Below are 21,413 nucleotides of genomic sequence, written 5' to 3'. Positions count from 1 at the left end.
AGAAGTTTTCGTTCTTGCTGAATTCAATTAAATGGCCAACATTTTCTTAGACGGCTATAGGAAAAGGTAAAGCTATGGCCGGAAAGTGCTTGTGTAAAACTCAAAATAGGGTTACCAAATTTATTCAGTCGACACGGAGTCGGAATTTTTCCTATCAAACTATCCTCACTGAATTACATCAGCAAACTGGCTCAGTTTATCATCAGATCACTTTGCTGAAGTGCAATAAAAAATACCATTATTAATATAAAAAAATACTAAGAACAAGAGATCCTAATACTTGTTGTTATAGTCCTGATATCAAAACCCCAAAATCGATATTCTTCTGAGAGCGTTGAAGCAAGTATCGAGTCAATGACATTTGCGCAGTTTCAGCATATCCGATGAATGCATACAAAAGCTTGTTTTCATACACAAAATTACGTAAATGATTTTTGCTTTCATTTCCGCATCATCCTGACATCTGTTATGCATACGTGCCACGTTGATAACTTCGGTATACGCTAAAACTCACCATTTGTGCTTGGTCGAAACGCATCTGTCGTACGAACGTGTTAACCTTAACGTGGACAGGCGATTCGTCGCAGGTGGAGTGCTCACAGTCTGCGCCGGATTGCGCCTGCATGCGCGGGTCGTACCGAACTGGATTAATTAACTGGGTGACAATAGCATGCGCTTTCTCGTTTCGGGTCGGCCTGAAGTGAGCGCGAATGTATATAACATACGCGAGAAAAAAGTTGAAGAGCATTAGATCCGTCAAACCATGTCGTTTTTGATAGCGATGTATAACGGACTATATAATTAGGTAGCCAATCAGGCGCAAGTGGAAAATTAGCGTTTAAAATTTTTAGCGTACGCATATTGTTAGTACGGAATCAGATGCTGCCTAGGATAATGAAAACTACATGCAGGTTCAGAATAATGTGGCTAAATAGTTCGACTTTTCTGGGCCACACTCACATGACAAGCCTACATTAAGTTGGCTTCTATCGACGGTGTTCAGGTCCGTCGACAAGGATTTACCCGCTGTGCGTTACAAAAGTTTAGAAGATTTGTATTACTACTACTATAGTGCTAGATGAAACGGCGAATCGTAACGGCGACAAGCCGGCGGTATCCATGTCGACCCAGCTCTGTATAGTTGGTAGATGGTACGGATTCAGAGGGCTGAAGCATCTTGAAAGCAGCTAATGATCTTGGGTTACCAAAAAAGATTAGGTCAGAAGTTGAGTTAATCGATATGCCATTACTGGTCAGTGGAATATTTTTTTCAGGAATACATTCATTAGATGACGACGAAAGGGACGGCATGAACCGTCTAGAGCTGCTGTGTAGTTTAAAACGTAGTTAAAGAAAAAAGGACCAGCCCACGATATGGAGTGCGTCAGTAATTGCAGAAATTTGAAAACAAGCGCCTAATTAACTACCATTAATCATGGACAAAGGTGACTATACTAAAAGGACCAGGAAGCAATTCGATGTTGTAAAAAAATAGCTAAGAAGGTTCAGATAGAGCAATATAATTGTCTGCCAGTCTTAGTGGCCTGCTTATATCTATCAGTAGATTCAGTTGCTATTGAAAGCTCTGTGTGGTGATAAAGCATCAGTTTGGCTGACAGTCACAGCTACTTAATAATTGTAATGGCTTTGAAGACAAGTAAGTGGTCTAAATATGAAGACCGATGACAAGGCAAATCTGACTATCCAGTAATAACTATTTGCAATAATTGGACGAAACTAATTCCATCTCCTTCTCAATATTTTCCACCTGCATGACTCGCTCTTAATACTTTGTAACACAAAGAAGTTTCACGCAGAAATTCGCTTACAGAAACTAGTTACCTTTGACACTTACATTGGTCCATATTGTTGCTTTGTATTCCTATGTGCAGCACACCTTTTTTTACTATTCATATTATCTGTACTAGTACTTCGGATTTTCTCGGTGATAAGTTCTTCTTTAGAGAAGTACACTGCGCTGGAAGAAATTTTATTTTGTTGAACATCGACGCGCTGCTGTGCGTTGTCATCGTTAGGTTAAGAATAGCATAAAGGCAAGAAAGCCGGTTCAACGAGAGCGAAGCTTAGACCCATTACTTTAGGTAGTTCGAAATACATTTCGTTTCTATGTGATTAAGCGTAAAATAATTATTCATCAGTATAAAACAATTGGATCAATGATAATCGATTGCGGTGGGCTAGCGTTTCCGACTAGATTGAATTAAAAATACAGAGTTATAATGATATCTATTATGTAAATACTAAGCCAACAACGTTTTTCGTCGATCCGAACAATGAGTAAAATATCTCTAGCAACGCGACTATGATGTCTAATAACTATTTTGGTAACTGAATGCTACAAATAAGTGCGTGCATACTATATCTTCGTTATATATTCATATATAATGCACTTGCATTGTATACGCCAAACTTCTCAAACGGACTTGACCTAAATTGCCTCTAAACTGAGTAAAATCTAAAACGTAGACCACTTATCCGTAACAAGGTAAGGTAGGCTCGAAGATGAAGGCTTAATGAAGTCATCTTGAATCCACCTGCCGCTCGACCATTCGTTATTAAGCTTTGTCGGCCTTGTGCCAAATGTTGTTCACCTGCACAGGCCAAACCTAACGGTGTAAGGGATGTTTTTACACAGATTATTCGAAGCTATTTAGAGGGCAGCTGCCTCTACTAGGGACATTTGCTTTTCAAGACAAGTGAATCGAATTGGGTTAGGCGGAGCCGAAGGAGACAATTGTCACATCGCCTTCTAGAAGGAGCTAAGCGGTTACCGTAAGGCCGTAAAAGCTGCATGTGATGCAGGATGGAGAATCGTCCTAAATCAGATGTGTACTGCAGCGAGTGCTCTTAGTAGCAACGGTGCTATGAGAGTTCTTCAGGACGAATCGGTTTCGACATACCGGTAGTCCTTGTGATAGTTTAGTAAGTAACGTATTTATCTGCTAAGCTTAGGAGCATGTTGTGGTCTAGTCTTGCACCCGGGTATAGAAAGATTTCGTTTCATGCCGGGAGTGAGCTGTCTGATAAGATGCCTAAAGGCGGTACCGGACATAAAATTCGAAACATAGGGGGCATACCGGTAATAGCGACTGTTGAAACTCCGCTAAAACAATATTGAGAAGCTAGGACGGATGAATAGTAAATCATCGGTTAATGTGAAAGCGCTTGAATATTTAGCTAGGAATAAAAATCGAGTTACGGCTTTCATGCAATTTGTGTTGTAATCACCGCAAAATAAATGTATTCATTCGAGTTAGAGCTGAAACATACGTTGTTACTGGGAATAGATCACTATTTTTTTTTACAACAGTACCGTTTAGCTTTTATATCTTCTCTCTCACAGAACAAGTGTTATAATCGCTTCCTGTATATCGAAGGGTTCTCTTTAATGCTACGGCAACTATGCTTCACAGGGACTAGATTTGCTGTCTCAACTAATAGCAGATGGCATAGAAAAATCATTGGTAATGGTCTACGAGTGCAGAAATGAAGAATGCTTCAATTTGAAGTGCTAATGTAAATAAGAACAAGTCTATCGACTTTTTTGGACTAAACTCTCTACCCTTGACAGGGCACTTTGTTATCTGTCATAGCGCAGTGCTCAGAGTAGTGTGTTAGTGAAGTTTTTGGGGTTGTTGATATGAAGCGGTTATCTTAGTTCAGTCAGGGACATCTCTGCTTTCTCAGACCCGGTATACAGGGCACGAAAATTGAACAAATTACATTGAGAAATCATATATATATTACAGCAGGTATAGTTATCAATTAGTTATCTATTGCAAGGCTGTTATTAGGCTGTCATAATGTAAACAAAGAAAGATCACCTGTTGTTATCATTTAAATTATAAATAGAAAAACATATGATGTAAAGACGGCAGATCTAGCTATATGAACATTCTGTAAAAATGAGAAGCTTCCTAAAGGTGTGGTACAGTTCTTATAGATTGAATTATAATTGAATAGTAGAACAACTTGTTTCATTGTGCGATTAGCATGGATCGAGATGAACTATGAGATGCTGAGAATACACAAGACTTATTTCAAAGGTGTTAAATCATCCAATTTAGCTGGATAGACTTCTAAATACGGTTCATTTCCGAAGGTGGGAAAGACAGTAGCTATTTTGCTTTACGCACGCCTATTTGCGAAAATAACGTAGTAAATTTAGAGGATGCCCCCTCACCGGTTACCGTAAGGCACCAGGAAGACGAACGCTAAACACACCACAGGGCAGTATTCATCCTCATATTCCAGTCAATGACAAAGTAAATAAAGGAATCTGAATGATCTTAGCGCTTGCATAAAGATCAGTCCGCCTGACTCGCAAGCTTCATTTTACGCTAGATCATAATATTATAACATACGTATTTGGGGAATAGCGCAATATACTTGTCCTACCTAGAATAAAATATGAAGAATAGACGTATATAATATAACGTAACCTAATAATATATAGGTAAGACGTTATGCAAGGAAAATTCTGTTTGTATGAACCGTGGCGATCTTAGGGCACAAATTGTAAAAAAATGCAAAACTATATTCGTTTGGTAATTGATTCGGTAATTACAAGCTAACCTCAAGGGTAACGCGTTTACCCCCTGGTAATAGATATAATTAAGCGTAATGGTGATTCATTTACTCATGACGTTATATATTATTATATTTCTTAATGGGTAAGGTCAATCAGGAAACTTGCTTTCTACCAACCCCGTAAACTAAAAAATTTTCCTATTTTTTAATTGTATGATATCTGTGATCATCTTGAATTCGTGTATAATTACCATGGAAAGGTAGTCGATATACTCTTGGGACAATGGTATCTAAATACTATGTGAATCTAAGGACTCCACGAGGCCTTCAAGTCTTTGTCACAAGAATTGAAAGCTAAAATTACAGTTGGACCATGGCCACTTGACCCTTTTGGGAATACCAGTTCTAAAAGAACACTTCCTTACTCTGAATAATATAACCTAATTACTCGAATGAACACTGCTATAACAAATGTTTTTCTGTAAGATTTATATATTTATTATCTGAATCATACAGAGTTGTGAAAACTAAGCGACTGAGAAATGTTTTGAAGTAGAATTTCCTCGTCGTAAACGTTTGGCTAGTCAGCCTTTGCAGTCTCATTTCAGATCCATATCGATTACGTGATCCATGACGTCATTTTGTGTGACGTAGCTTATTACACGTCGCACGAATCGTGGACCGGGCAGATATAAAATCTTCCTGGTGCAAGGGTTTAGCATACACTAAGATCAACATCGACCTGATTTATGCCTCTTAGAATTAATACTTCTAATATTCGAGCGAGCCTTTATTTAGCCTGGTCATACTTTACGGTAAGCTGGTAACAATAATACAAAAATGATTTAAAAAAATCACCTGCTTTCACCAGTAATTGGGTCGTAAGCGTTAGATTCGTTGTGTAAACACTTTGCCGCCACGTAAAATACAGTTCCCACACTAGTTCGTGCAGTTATTGCTTGTGGCTGGAAGCCTATGTTCCAGTGATGACCGGGTCCGAGACAAATGAATTTGTTGAAAGGTACTGGTTTGAAGGTATCACTAGTTGGGATTAAAATGAGATAACAATGTAGCACGAAGCAAATCGAGCTACATAAACATTCAATCTATAACAGATAAAAAATTCACCTTTTTCTATTATCGGTGCTTAAAACTAGACATAGCCGTCCTATTATACTATTTGATATGCAGTATTTTATTAGTACACTGAATATCCCAGATCCAGCTTAAACGACTGAGAGCCGTCATCGCTAATTGATTTGTGCGGTACCGGTGAAAGCGGACCCAGCGAAATTCGCACGTCTACTAATGAAGCGGGTCTTCAGTATAATATCACAAATAATACGTATTTAGATATCTCCTGACCTTTAATGTTTTCCGAGTTGGGAACAAACGTATGCTTATCATGGTTTTTCACGTACCATAGAAGTAGAGCCATGCTGTTAGGTTTGTTTGTTTACGACAAAATGCATAGTTAGACGTATTAAAAATAGTTGTTCTAAATTTGAAAACTCTTAGTTTACTCCGGAATTAGCTGCAGTCCGGTCGTTTGAAAACACGGTCTATTAGACCAGCACCAGGCAATTGTACCTACAAATGTGGGTTAGCTATTATCTTGTCGGAGTAGAAACAGCATTTTATTTGTAGTTCGTTATTGTTTATGTCGAGATACTTGCTTCTCGTATTGAATACTTTATTACATTTCTATAGGAATAACTGTTGTTCACTGAGCGTTTGAGAAACAATATTAAATCATTACTAAGCTGCTTAAAATAAAAACGTTTACTAAATTACTTACATCAGGTCCCACTTATATCGAGTAGGCGTCACCCACCGACAGGTCAGATACGGTCAGATGGTTTTTGCTGAACCTCTAAGGGTCAATGCGAGATTTAGCCTGCATACCTGTACTTCATCATTGTTATTCAAGTAAGGCCAATTTAATCGGCATCAGGTATCCGAAATGACCTGACGGCCTGGTCTAGAGCAGGATACATCTTGGAATCTTTTTTCTCTAGTGAAAATAGCGATAGCACCCATATAATAGGACGTGAAAACACCATTCAGGCAGTTTACTTGACATTCAATCAGTTTCTTCCTTGCTGCTACTCTGAATGACTCATCTGTTGATCGGAAAGGTTTATTTATTACTGAAACAACTGTAGCAGTCTTATTCAAGCATAACATTAGATAATTAGTTATATGATTGTAACAACGTACAACTCATTGAGTGAACCACCGTCGAATACACGGGACGACCATTGTAGGCTACTATGCTGCAATGTTTCAACTTCTCTGCCGCGCAGGCTTTTCTAGAATTTCGAAAGATTTGTTTGCCTCTTCGAAAGAGGCTTAGCTTAGACGCAAGTATCATATTCAAGAGTTAGGATGGAAAACAAGCGAACAACGTATCAACAACTCCGCTATACCACAAGCGATTAGAACTACCGGTAAATATGCGGATCCTAGACAGGATGTATCGTGAAAAGTTGTGCCCGTGTGCTATGTCGAAAGATTTTCGGCGTATCATACAAATTTTTCGAATGGTAGAACGAAAAAAGAAAACAAAAAAAAAAAATGTTATTAAATGCCCTTCTTTTTTTTTCTATACAGATATTTTTTTTATACACAGAATTTCGTTTATGTCGTGTTTACAGCAGGCAACAATATGCTAAAAAAAATAATGTGATAAGATAATGTCGATTGAATGGGATATGTCAGGCTAAATAAACAGGCAAAATATTGTGATAGAAAGATAAGCGGGACATATTACTGGTACAGCACTAACTACAAGCAAACTCGGTGACGAAGGCTTAGGGCTCATAAGTTGTTAATTACAAAACCTATTTTAAAAGAAATAGGTTTTGTTTAATTCAAGCTAAAATTTATAAACAAGCATATATACATGTTTCTAGGATCCATGATCGTGTCCTAGTTCCTAGTGTCCTACACTTGCACTAGTTCGAGAGCTTGAAAACCCTTGCTGAGATAGGGCAGCTCTCGCTTTTCCTGTAAAATCAGTCCAGTCTTCGAAGAGGTCATAACCTCAAAGAATCGAGAGCTGTAAGTAGACTCATACGAATGATTGCTGATTTCTTCCGCGTTGCGTTCAAAAGGAAAAACTATTCTATTCACCACGCTAACGCTTAGAACCTAATGCTATCGCCTGAGTACTCTTGGATCTTAGGGACATGTTCAAAGCCGAGCATAGCCCGGGCTGGAAGCCAGCCGTCTGATGGGATGCCTAACGGCGATACTGGACATAGAAAGGCTGTTTTGGATACGCAGAGACAATAGCGCGGCGGGAACTTAGCTAACAGGGGCAATCTTTGCATAGCGAATTCTTTAAAATCCAGATGTCCTATAATCCTATTTTTTCAGTGTACAGGCTACAACTGGTAGGTGAGTAGACATGTACCAAAAGTTGCCTGACACATAGACTGGGGCGGCAAAAGTGGCCTGAGTTTTTCGTCGTTTTAACAGGTGTGAGTAGGCCAGCTACTTTAAGGAGTATTCAGTTTTTAGCTAAGATTAACTGAGAGTGTGAAGTCTCTTTTCGTTACAACTACTGAATAGAGTGCATCAGTTAAGGAACCAATCATGGTTGCGTACGGCAAAAACCCTTGGTAGTCAATCACTTCTACGTCTGCAATGGAAAAAACTATGCCCATAGTTTAATTTTTCTACAAGCTCAGCCTGAGTGATCCTACAAATTTTCAAAAACTATAAAAGAAAAACTTGATAGAATGCACTTAAAGCGTTTTCTATTGCACTTAAAATCCAATAAAATTGGCTGCTTTGATATACCTCTAATTCCGATTAACTGGAATCTGATTGAAGGCGGGCATATCGCGCTTTGAGTGAATTCCTACCCAACTATTTGATACGAAACTATGGCATAGTCTTTGTATTGTAGTTATGCTCATTATTTATAAAAAACTTGATAGTATCGCGACATCGGAAAATCAGCAGGTAGACACGTGTGGCGTTTTCTCGTTTTTTTTGGGGCTGACCATTAATTCTATATTTAACTCTCGAAGAGTCAGCCAACGGACAGCGGTTTTTGAACACCCATTAGACCTAGAAACAAATGGGGTGTCTATGTCGGAAACCGGGCTGGGCATATTCTATTAGGCGCTAGAAAGAGCGCCGGACGCAAAACTCGAAACAGTTATTAGTCTCAAAGGGCTTGCAGGATTTTAGGTGAACGGAGTAGGTACGATTCAACATGGATATTGTCTTTATAAAACTAAGATACTGATATGCCCAGTCATTTTGACCGACTGGACCAGTAATACTGGACATAAGTAGTAAAGCATCCGCTGAGCTTGATAAGGTGGTCATTTTAAATAGAATAAAGTGTAAAGGAAATGAGCAATCTTCAGCTGAATATTCAATAAACGGACTGAGCTTGGAATGGCAAACAGTAAGCACAGGGAGCGGGTTAACAGTCGATTGCCAAAAGCGATTAGCAGACCGAACGATAGGCGGGCCGCATCGGTCTTCGAATCCATGTTGAAATTTCTAACTTGAAACACTATAGTACTAAAGAAGTAGAATGAAACAAACTGCCACACGATAACATCTGAATGCCTAGAATTAAAGTCAATATCATTATATGGTTTATCTGTGATAGACTCTTACTTGACCGTGTAAATTGATAGACAACTCTATGTTGAGCTCTTCTCAGCATTCAGCATTTAATGAACTTGTCTTAAATAATGTATTTCAGGCATTTCCAGACACAAAGTCGCACATATTAATGATACGATTATTTGGTTTAAAGCTTATGAAGTCAGTAAAATTTCGGCCGACGAAATAAAACTACAGACCCTTTAGTTAAAGCGTGTCAACACTGATATCGCCTTTAAAGGCGTAGTACCCGTGGTTAGGTAGAGGCTATCTCGCTTTTGCCATTGAGTTTTTGTCACGCAATCACCCACGACGTAAAGTTAAATCTCTGCTGCCCCCTTTCGCTGATTTTTTTGTAAGTCATCGGGAAAATAGGAGTCTTTATTTCCACAAAATAGATTCATTTCCTATGGATCATGCAGTAATGGGTGCGGGATAACGAAGGCTGATATGTTTGCACGACACTCTAGTCCTACGAATGCAACATGCCAAGCGTATTGAATTTAGGAGAACACGATATCTTGTTTACTTAGTTTCCCGGTATGGAGACGTCAAAGATATCAAGCTGGTTTCTTCTTGATCGTCCACTTTGACAACTTTGTCCTCGGAAATACTCGCTGGACTGTCCCTGTAGAACACAAATGAAGTTCTGTTTGATTAAAAACGATATATTTGAAATTGCTACGTAGCACGATCAGCCAACAGAGGTGTCACGAAAGGTAGGAGCATATAGACAGTTGAATTTCTATTTTGAAGACAGTTTCTAGATCGACTACTCAGATAATGTTGTGATAGCAGAGTTGGCAAAACCGTTTTAACTATCTAGATAGCTTTCACTAGAAGCACGATTTTTTCGACTCTAAGTATAGAATAATATCTATTATATGTCACGGGTACTTAGTTGAAATTTAACAGAGCAGATTTTAGTTTGTTACATTGTCACACTTTGCAGTTACCCTCAATAGATTTCTAAAATGCTACCTATTGTACAATTGTTCGGAAGTGGCGTACTTGCTCCGTACCACAGTGAGTGCAGTCTTAATAAACGATAAGCTGTTCTGATTGTTTCCGGTGTTCCGACTTTGACAAAGATGCACCGGTCCCCATTGTTTACTGCTATCCGCTGTTTGACCAGTGGTTCTTTTGGTGTGAGTAAGTGACAGACAATTTGGCAAATACACTTAATCTTCCCAAATTTGAAACAGCATCAGATACAGCGGTAACACCAGAAGCATGGTTGATTTAAATGGCAGAAAACGGCAGATCTAATGTACCGTAGATAGGTTTTTTTTACAGTCACCCATCTGGTTACACATCCTCGTGTCATCCTGTTCTCAGACGCCATAATCCGGTCCGTACATTCAATCCGGCATGTTTGCCCTGGCACAGCTACTGTATACGGTACCATTGATGAAGGAGTGATGCCCGATAGGATTAGTGCTCTATATAGCAGCATAAGCGTTATAGGGTGCGGTAGCTGCTACATAACGGAGAATTCACACTGTTTTCTGGTCTGCTAAAATACGAGAAACGTTAAACATCCCTACCATGCAGTAGCTTCATGCGTTTCCATTTAGTAAGCGTCCATTGTTGTGTCTGCAATGGTGCAATGATAACGTGTTTACCTGTTAACTCGCGTAAGGCAAAATTTGGATCGAGAAAGAAACAGTGAAGGCGATGCTGAATAACAATAATCATCATCGCCTCGCCGGTTCGATCCACACAGATTAATCGTGCCGAGCGCCTCAGAGGACCTTAAAGCAGTCCTAAACAGCGTATCGAGCTCTGTTACAGAAGGGGTACTTAAGAATTAACCATAGAAAAAAAAATGATATTTGTTCGCATAGCGTAAATAGCAAATCCGAGTGAGTCTAGAGACTTCTGCACGATGCAACCGGATGCAATTAATATTGTGTCCGGTTGCATCGTACGGGGGGAGCCCCTGCTGCTGAACTTATGATAGCTGCTACTTTTTTCCCTCGTTTTGCCGTTTGCAATTTTGCTTGTCATATGCTTGGTATCTGGGTTGCTCCTTGCGTTTGTCAATCGATCATGCCTCTTTTTGGTGAGACCGTTGCCCGGTGGTCGAGTTACCCCAATGGACGAAGGTCAGACGAGACCGTCCACGTCAGTATCTCGAGATACGCCATATCGAGGTGGCAACCTTTGTCGACTATTTGTGACTGCATAGCACAATTTCGTAGACATCGCTACAACTTCTCGTGGCCCTGCTAATACTAAGGTTGAACTCACTACAGTTGTCAATGCTAATACACACCTCAGCCCGGCAAAACGAGGTAGCGAATACAGGGAACGAGCCCGTAAGGAACAACGATATAGAGGCAGATTGAAGCTCGTATCTTTGTAATAAGATGTAACCAGCCTGTGCTTCAGTGCGTATCTGTTTAAATCGAAGCGAGCTGCCCTTTCTGCATAGCTTCCTGCGTGAAATCGCCGCTAGTCAAAGTTACTGGCGAAAAGGAGTCCTGGTAGGCTTCATCCAAGCCTATGTACAAAGAGGCATACATACACGCGCGCACTTCCAGAAACTATAGCGTAGTTCAGCTTATGCCCATTAAAGTAAGCGTATGTGGTCAGGATCAATTACATACCCATCGTGAACTTAATGTGCTGACTTTACAGTGATGTACAATGATGTCTACGTGTTATGTATTGAGAATATTTGTATATGTTGTGCTCGTTATTATCTGTATGGATGTATCAAGACAGATACATGTCGTCTCAGAGTACGCTAGCCAAATGTGTACCTAGTAATTGATTTGTATGGTTAATGATTAAATTTGTATGGTAGTTATCTTTCCGAACGTAACTACTATATTTCTATTACCACTTTTACCAAGTAAAGACTGGACATGTTCAGGAACTCCGGAACACGTAGCTAACTCAAGGTTGTAGGCACTATTTTCATTGGCGGATGTTTCTAATGGGTTCATAATTCGCTAATGACGTACGAAAACAAAAACGATACTCTATGCATAGCATTGATTGTATATTAGTAGTTTCGGTCAACGACGTACATATTAGAACCTTATTTATACGATAGTCGTCCTATTCAGTAGATCGTGTATGCTATTCAATGCCATTGAATTGTTGGCCTTCGTTAGACATAAATAAATACCCTTTCCAGCAACTAATCAAGTCATCTTATTTTTAAGCTAAACTTTCCTTAACTGCGAACTACGCAAGTTACATTCCGGAATAGCATCTTGTCGTCTGGTTGACTGTAAGGGCTATCATGCGGGTTTATAATCTTTCAATCCGATTTAGGGCAAAGTGAGAAATAATAACATTCGTGTTCGCACCTCTAAACGTTCCGATAGTGGAAGCTTTGTTCGATTCGCAAAACAAACAGGATTCCTTCAGGGCACTTAGATCATGGATAAATCTGGAGAAAAAGATACTGATACTTCTCAAACTCATTCCCATTCCGTACGGTGGGTAATGATATCTTGAACCCCAATGCGTTGTTGACAGAAACCACCGATTTTCTCATTTAGAAAAAATAACGCGAAAAAAGCAGGGAAAGTTGTCATTCTGACGGAGCATATAACCGGTATTTTACGAACAACAGGAAGAACATGGCTACCAAAGTAAAACTACTAAGTAATATCGCAAACATATGACAGACATTCGAATACCCGAAGCACTCCTAGATATACTAGCTACCTGTCAAGCTGTGCCGCGATAGCAAGCTTCCCTTTATTAGAAAAACAATTACTTGAGAACGTTATTTTTTGAACACATGTATTTTAATTTGCATCACGCTGGCTGGTAACGTGTTCTGGTTTTATATAATAGTTCAAACGATATCTGTTATAAACGCAGTGGTACTCAAGGCTGACATAAAAATGCAGCGAACGTTCTTGACAATTAACGCACGATAAAAACCAATATCTTAATACGATTCTCTTAATGTAATATTATAGTATATCAGGTGTATAGAACAAGCCCGGTCCATCGATGACGTGAAATATATTCACGAAGCTTTGGTGAAGTGTCGCTTTCTAATCGAAGTGTGAAATGGATAGTTCGTCGTTGCACGCACTATTTCTGAAAGTATTTAGTACTGATTCGACTGAAGTGGCGACGCTTGGCGTCTGTGACAACAGAAAAGAACGGACTGATATGTAGACAAGAAATTGCTATCGAAAGTGAATGTACCTAAGTGAAGCTTTGGTAAAGCTCCGAGGATTTGAAGCTGGGACTTTATTTCACTTGGAATTTTTTCTGTTGCATTGTGGACGCAATACCTTTCCTAGTATTACTTCACCGTTTAAGAGGTCGACGGTAATATCTGCAAATGAACATTTGATCTTGCTTGTATAGACACGTTAGAGGCTAAATTTAGCCAGTAACATCAGTAGGAAATGGTACCGTTTAGCAAACAAAAAATAGAAGTGGCAAAAAAAAACGACATGGATTCTCATGCAAAAAAGATCTTTCTCGCAATCGCAGGGCATGATCCGAGAGACAATGCAATGAAACTTTAGCAAATTGCAAGGGTTACCATAGCTCTTCCTGACAGGTATTAGCCTCTTAGCTATCTGGTCGATACGAACCTAGGTCGATATGATTCCTAGGAGCCACTAATACTAGAAATATTGATAAATTATAATATTACCGAGAAAGGTATATTGCGAATTAGGCTTGGGTTGGGTCCTTCGGCAATAAGTAACTCGAGGAATTTATGCACAGTTCATACTGTAAACGGTACACGTGTTTGGAGAACTAAGGATGGCCATTTTTTGCTTTTAGTAATAAATATTGTCTTTCATACTGTTAGATGACAACTGTTTTTTAGCCCTTGCTTTGATAACTGCTTTCTGATCCACAACTTTAAAAAATTTAAAAGGTATATTTTGACTTCAGAAGAAATGGCATCTATTAACAAGACACAATAAACTCTGCGATTTTGGTTTCATGTTTACTTTGATAAACGAGCCGGTCACTATGTGAGGGGACAGAATGCGCTCCATCAATAAAACCATTGTTTTCTTCAACATACTTTACAACATCATGTATGCGTATATATTAAATATCGATAATATAACAAGGGCTGTTTGTGAATCTGCGAAAACTCCGTATGAAACAATGGAATCATCTAGATATTTCAATCATTGCTGTTAGGAGATCCAAGATGGATCACAACAATATTTAGGTAACAGATGACACAGTGCACCAAAATATTATATTCCATTTCCCTTCATTTACTAATTTGCCTATTAAGTATAGTATGTTAGCCGGGAACATCCAATTGCACCGCATATTCAGCGCATAGGTGGCCGAGTGAAAAAAATGTTTTCTTTACCATTCAATCAAATCTTTTTTAACACAGTATCACTAGTGAGTCCTATGCCTCCTCATTCATGTGAAAGAGAATCGCAGGCTCACAAAGAGAGCTTTCTCACTTTTAAGGAGACGCAACGCTCATATTCAACGTACGATAACGCTACTACCAAAGGACGTCTATACCTTGGCAGCGCCGGTGATTTTTGCGGCGGCCACTGCCACAGATCGGTTGTTTCTGCTGCTAGTGACGGCACCAGCGGGCCCCAGTCGATATCCGACTACAACAGCGCTGGTGAGGGATAAAATTAGAACTCGGTGGCGATGGCAGCAGTAGAAGCTGCTTACCGACTACTATTGCACTCTCACAGTAAAGGACGTCGTTTAAGACCCAATACTGCTGTTGTGCCTCATCGTATCGGTGGCAAATATAGGAGTAGAAATCTTAGTGGCTGTGGGGAGCCCCGGTTCGAAAACTAGGCCTAGCAACCTGTGTTACAGGATGCGACTGAGCGCCAGCAACCAACAGACATACACGCGCGCGCGCGCGCGCGCGCGCTCGCATAGAGAGACATTCCATACCGTGCTCGAAAATGGTCGAGTCTGCTAGTGGTCTCTTACGGTGGCCCCATATAATCATACAGCAAACGCGTGGTTAGTGCAATAGAAAGCGGATAGTACCAGCAGATAATACTTGTGTTGAAAAGAGATTAAAGCGGTCAGGTATGTAAAGCAGCGTTTGCCGAAGGCTACAGTCAGCGGGGCAACGCAGCGGGGCAAATTGACACGATATTCTGGCATGTGCGTGATCACGTCGTCCATAAATAGTGGTTCGGGAATACATACGCAGACTAATAGTTGGCGTCTAGGGTGATTAGTAGTTACGGAATACGTCTCACTGAGTTTTTATCCCGCTCGAATAGCGGGCTATGTCAGGTTTTTTCTGTTCTCCAGTTCATTATAGGGACGATGACTGATCAGACTTATAAGATCACATAAGCAAGGTCGATTGGCTCTCGTATTGACGATCACACCTTGATTGAGGGATGCATCCGGAGATATTTACTTTCGTGACGTATACGTTTATCTTCGCAGCATCCGATTAAGGGAAACTATTTTGCTTGAAGACATCGTTTGTGTACACCGCGTTCTCTACAATGTAAGAGCGATTAGTGTACCTCGGTACCGTTGTGAGCTCTCCGCATCAGGTGGTCACAGCTGGCGTACTTACTGTTTTCAAATTTAGAGACCGTTGCTATGTGAATATCCATCCGTCAGTTTATTTCAAAGACCTCTTTCTAAGAGTTATGAATCTATATATATATATATATATATATATATATATATATATATATATATATATATACGTTGAAGCGCATCGCTGCGCGTCTAGCCTATGCTAAAGATTTGATCGCGGAGGCAATATTTTCTATGAAAGACTTTTGGTGCTTGTTGCCGATTTAATGAACTTTCAATCCAAATAATCCTGCTTTATCGTTACCTACTACATAAGCTCGTTCCTCTGTTATTCCCTCTTGGCCAACACGCGATTCTTAAATACTTTCGTGATTTTTCTTATATATTAATATTACTCTTGACTCTTACAGCAGAACAGTTGTTTATTGATTTCGTGCTAGTAGCCTCCACTGTGTCACAGCCGAAGGCGCTTAGAAGCCTCTACTGCCCAAAGATGCCTTGGTCTCCCTCCTTATAATTTATGCAGTCAGAATACTACTACTGATAGAACTTCGTTCGCGCAACTTACTCGCTGACGGAGCGTTTCTGTGCGAGTGCTCCGCTGCTTAGCAAAAGCGTCAGTAGTCGAGCGACTGCTATCGCTGAAGTGGTCCGCATATTTGTTGTGGGTTGAGTTAGGGCTATTCTTTCGTGAGTTGACCTGCCGCCGACACTTTTTCTTTTTTTTGTTGTTGTTGTAATTGTTATCGTCACTTCTGCTCACCAGTAGCGTACCGAACAATGGCTAGGATTGTTCTCCATTCGAGTCGACAGGTTCGAGAAAAGATACCGGCGATCCATATGCACACATCTGCTCATTCACGTACGGTGAAGGCACACACGAAGTGGAGGTAGTGATTTGCCACACATTTGAACAAAGACAAGGCGATTTGAAGTAGACGCCGTGCACAAAATCACGGCTATTCAATAGCGAAGCCGACGACGCCGAATTAAGCTACCGCGGCCAAAGACATCCAACCAGTGGTCCCAGTATGAACAAAATTGACACGAACGGCCGGGAACATAACAATAATCCGGGGTGGAGTCACCACTGCTGTCAGGAACTTTGACCCGTTAAGAACAGCAAGTAACATGCGACGTACTATGTACGTTCGAACGGCATACCGAAATAGCAGCAATACGCACAAAAAGGCGCAATACTGCACAACACCATACAACATTACAATAGCTCTTTGCCCGTTCGAGGTTGTTGGGACGCGCTCGAGCTCAGCCGACGATAAGTTTGCTGGGTAGCAGGTCGCCCGTTGAAGCAGCCAAAGCAGATAAGGTGCCCAAGTGGCTCGATAGGTAATAGCTTGCTATAGTGCGACCATTTCTCGAGGCGGGCTTAAAGACGGATGCTCATGTGCTACGGGCCGCGGCCGATTTGAGAAACCCTTCTCCCTAAACGTCGTCACGTCGACCCTCGCCCCCGGTGTCGCACCAAAGCTAAGGGTAGGAAAGAGACAAAGCTAACTAACTCAGCGCACAAGCGACCTAGTGTCAGCGGAGGTATCATAGGAAAGAAAGGAGGTGAGATGGGGGTACGGCAGCATCTACTGCAAGAGTGCAGTAAACTTCTTGTCGACAGAAGGTGACAGTAGTCATTTCCTCTACCAGGGGAGCTGAAGTTGTCCTCCAGGTGTTACGTATTTGCTAACGATAGGCTGATTTGTTAATTACACCGTTACTATTGGGAGAGGGAGGGGCGTATATTTCATGAACAGATTCATTCCTGAAGTAGGCGCAACGTAATGAAATGACCATGCTTCTATCGGTAGGCGTAGGAGCTTCTATTAACGATTGTGGATTTACACTGATAAAAACCTAGATGCCACCGTTGCTGTTTATGAAAAAGCTCTGAACAACAGCAGTTAGTAATGTCGCTCTTGTGTGTTCATGCAGTTGTCAATTGTTGTTAGGTAGGCAGAAGATACCTTAATAATCGACTGATAATCCACTATCATTATTATCATTTAATAACGTGGAAAGTAAACGCGCTAACGGTAGAGACACATGTTCTTGAAATGCGGAACGAGTCGTCATTTGACATAAAATCGCAATTCTTTAATTAAAAATAGTTTGCGACGGTTATATAATAGTAACGTTGACGAGCGTGACGTAAAAATGCTCTCAGCATGCTTAATTTGTTTTTTCGATAGATCCTGTGTATTTCGTAAGAAACCTTGAGACGTCCTGAGTTTTTAGACAGAGGAAGAGACGGAGGAAGGGAAGGAGGGAGTGCTTTGCTCAAGCTGTCCTAGCGTCTGTCTCCGCGGCGCATTAAAAATTAGTTATTATAGCTAATTATATGTTGTTTAACGATATTGGATTTTTCACTTTTGTCGGACGATCTGGAAGCTAATACATACGTTCCAACTTGACGTCAGCTGAAATAACACTGAGAGATTTCTATTGTTTTGACCGGTTCTATCAACAGGTCTCATATATGCGGATAAAGCATGTCCTGAAATCAAGCTTCCCGGTACTTTTCATGCGAGTGAATAAACAAAATGCGATGAAGGACTTACGTTTTAGGCACTTCTGTATTGATTGGTTCTAAGAACACTTATGGTCTGAATCGAGAAGACGGTGCGATGGACAGAACTTCACCATGAGTTTGGCTCGGACGATTCTAATAAAAATTTTGTTCTTAGTCCCTTCTCCAATTCGTCTTTTGCTGAGATTAAGAAGCTGCCTGAGCACCTCAGGATATATGACTTCACATCGAAGAACTACCCAGGAAATGTTCACGGCAAGATTTTCACTTCATTGAAATCTGTGCCTCCTTGTTGTATTTGGACAGAGGTCAAAATATTGGTAATTATTCTATGGGCGCCCTGCGAGCAAACGATGTGATTTTGAGGTAAGTACCGGTCCGTGCACAATCGCTTCGAACCAGTGACCATGAGTGCAACTGTTATTTTGAGCTAAAGAAGCAGTAATCTCAAGGGAAAAATATAGCTGTCACAAATCCCCTGAGAAACAGGGGTGGCCAAACTTGACTAATTTTAACGAATCTATAATTATCATTCCAAGGGGTCAGACGTAAAGGTAGGCGATCCAGATACGAGTTAGGTTTTGAAACAAAATGCTTGAGGAATGAAGACTTTCGAGGTAAGTTTGGCATGTGGCAAACGTCGAGCTTAGTAATCACTTGGCAAAAAGTGACGCATACTGGAACGAGTATTTAAAAAGAGCATATTATAGGATGAGCAAATTCACATTGTTGTTGTATTTATTATCCGGCAGAGGGCGAAAATGGCATGTTGCTAACATGATTATATATAAAGAAAAATGCTAAACTGTTATTGGTGAAGATGCTCGAGTTGAAAAAAAAGTCACTTAAACACTTGTTTGCTGTCAATACAAGATATCAGAAAAAAAACCTATGGAGCGCTACCTAACAACTCTAATATGTTGCTGTACTCATAACATATTTCTTGTGATCATAATAATAAGAGTTGCTAGCATAGTTTATATACGATTACTACTATATTTCAATTAAATTTAATCCAAATTAAAGAATTCGATTCGCCTATGACTCGCTATAATTAGAAGCGATGTGGGATTTTTAGTTTTCCAAACTTAGCCTTCGGGCTTAGGTTTGGAAAACCTGAAACATCAGGAAGAACGAACATCGACCTTTGTTATAAATATATTTCAGCTCTTATCGTTGAAGAGTAACTCGTCAAGCTTAAAGGCCTCTTTGTTCTTGTTCTGCGAACAGAGTCAGACACGGTACAACTGAGACATGCGTAATCACCTACTGTTTAACTATTTATTTGGCTGCCGATATCAACGACAAAGGATTCGATTTAAATAGTATATTGCTGAATATATATAATGGCTTTATGGTGATTAAATTCATGTTAGGCTCACTAGGACAACCTTTTTTCTATTTTACTTTATCGGTAAGGCGTAAATGCGTACATACGCACACGGTTATGTTGCATACAAGAGCTATTTAAACGAAACAAACAATTGCAGCATATTAATGTACCGCATAAGGTGGTAAAAGGAAGCAGAGAATGAAAATCTGCATAGTTATCATTTCAAGGTCAGGCTGTATGGTTTTGCCACGGTATGGAAGTGAGCTCGCAGGCTAAAAACCGAGGTCGTTTTCGCGGAAAACAAATAGCCTTCCTCTGCGTTTTTCTAATTCTAAGATAACAATCCTCAAGCGGGGAATCCTCAATTCTCAGCGCGAATAAGTGTTACTTATTTAGAAAGAAAAAAAACCCCCGTTTGAACCGCTGTACAACACCGAGTCGAGCGTGAATAACAGCAATCATTTGCCTTCAATTACATAAAATATGTATAAATTATAATAAATAGCGAAATGTATAGTGAGGCACGATGTCGTCGGAAGAAAGGTCTAATGATCCTCAATATATACCCGATCTACAATGCAAAACGTTAGCTGTGGAAGCAGAACTGATTGCTGTTGAAAAGATACTACGCGAAGTCTGTTCGAGAATGGTGTTACTAAGGAGTACCATGGACTGCCTTAAAGATTGAGTCGCACAAAATCCCAAAGGCCAAGGCGATAAGTCCAATTGCCCTGTGGACAATTAACGTTATCGTGTTTTCTAAGATAAAATATCACAGCAGTAGTACGTATACGAACAGGAAGATACAGACTATGTAAACGAATTGTATCGCGCTTTATCATTGGAAGACAAGCTTTGCTACAAAGCCCCGCCTAATTCTTCCGTAAACTTTTCGTGATCTGAAAGCTATCCTCCATAACTCAGAGGATAGTAATGAATTCGCCACTGACTGTGATATAAAATTAAGCTGTAGTGATCCTCTACTCCGGTTATGAGTGACAGTGTGTATAGTGTATTTCTTGTTAGTAGCGATATTGACGTACTTTATATAGGGAAAGAGTATATATAAACTTCTTTCGTGGCTTTATTGTGGCTATATATCGATCAAATATAGGCTTTCGAAGTGCAAACAAAACTTCAATATCCGCGAAGGCAAGAAGCCCTGACGGCTTTCCACTCACATAAAACCTTGGTTCCAGTTTCTAATATTGAAGTTTGGCTAGTTCATGTTACTTTCATATGAAGTTTAAGAAAAGAGCTGTTATTAGTTCGTCTTTGAGAGTCATTTAGATTTCGTTTAACTTAGACAGTAGGTGAAAATCAGGAACGTGTTGCTTTGATAGCGATTAGCAGTGCTGTTAATTAATATTATATTTATCTGCGAATTTAGACGATCGGTTCGAGCTCAAAGAGTACAGCGGGGATAGGTGGCACGAACCAGTTATAAAAAATCGGGTGACCCCGGCCTTCAGTCTTCGGCTGAACGGGATGGCCGTGAGTCAGATCAAGTAGATGTTTTTGTATCCGACAATGCCTTATTAGTTATATTTTCTTTTTTCAGACGGGGCACGAGACTGAGCTCTGCAATGCATGGCCTGGAACCACCTTACGTGCTCCGAATTTTCGTGGGCAAACGTGTCACCGTTGCATTGTCATAAAGGTAACAATACCCGCTTGGCATTACCTGATCGTTTTAGACAAGGCAGCAACTAGATAAGCAATGCGACCAGCCTTTGACAGACTGCTTTTGTCCGTTGCGTCAAACGACAATTTGTCAGGTTTGTCAGGACAAAAAGAAATTGATTAGGATGCTATTTGTACGAGGTGCTGGTGAGCTGACATTGTATTGCGAAA

The 21,413-nt window shown here is 40.2% G+C and overlaps 1 protein-coding gene and 1 long non-coding RNA gene across 4 annotated transcripts in view; one reads left to right on the top strand and one right to left on the bottom strand.

Moving 5' to 3' along the window:
* LOC111245896 (glutamate-gated chloride channel-like) overlaps positions 1–17,103 on the bottom strand; it is a 24,966-nt gene extending 7,863 nt beyond the window's left edge. Inside the window, exons 1-3 of one of the 3 annotated variants that reach the window (XM_022794875.2) lie at positions 16,256–17,103; positions 9,713–9,811; positions 515–695 (exon numbers count right to left, since the gene is read on the bottom strand). In XM_022794875.2, coding sequence (XP_022650610.1) covers positions 515–695; positions 9,713–9,811; positions 16,256–16,344 — 369 coding nt within the window. In that variant the 5' untranslated portion in view covers positions 16,345–17,103. Of the gene's footprint in view, positions 1–514; positions 696–960; positions 1,196–1,855; positions 3,763–9,712; positions 9,812–16,255 lie in introns of those variants that run through there. The other 2 variants (XM_086980394.1, XM_022794876.2) reach the window with 2 other exon arrangements.
* LOC147757346 (uncharacterized) lies at positions 15,093–21,413 on the top strand. Its single transcript, XR_015321333.1, has 3 exons — positions 15,093–15,213; positions 18,167–18,592; positions 21,121–21,413. It is a non-coding gene; the product is annotated as an uncharacterized LOC147757346 (long non-coding RNA).

Source organism: Varroa destructor, unplaced genomic scaffold, assembly GCF_002443255.2.
Source record: "Varroa destructor unplaced genomic scaffold, Vdes_3.0 BEIS01000002.1, whole genome shotgun sequence".
NCBI classification, from domain to species: Eukaryota; Metazoa; Arthropoda; class Arachnida; order Mesostigmata; family Varroidae; genus Varroa; species Varroa destructor.
This window is presented reverse-complemented; position numbering and strand designations above follow the sequence as displayed.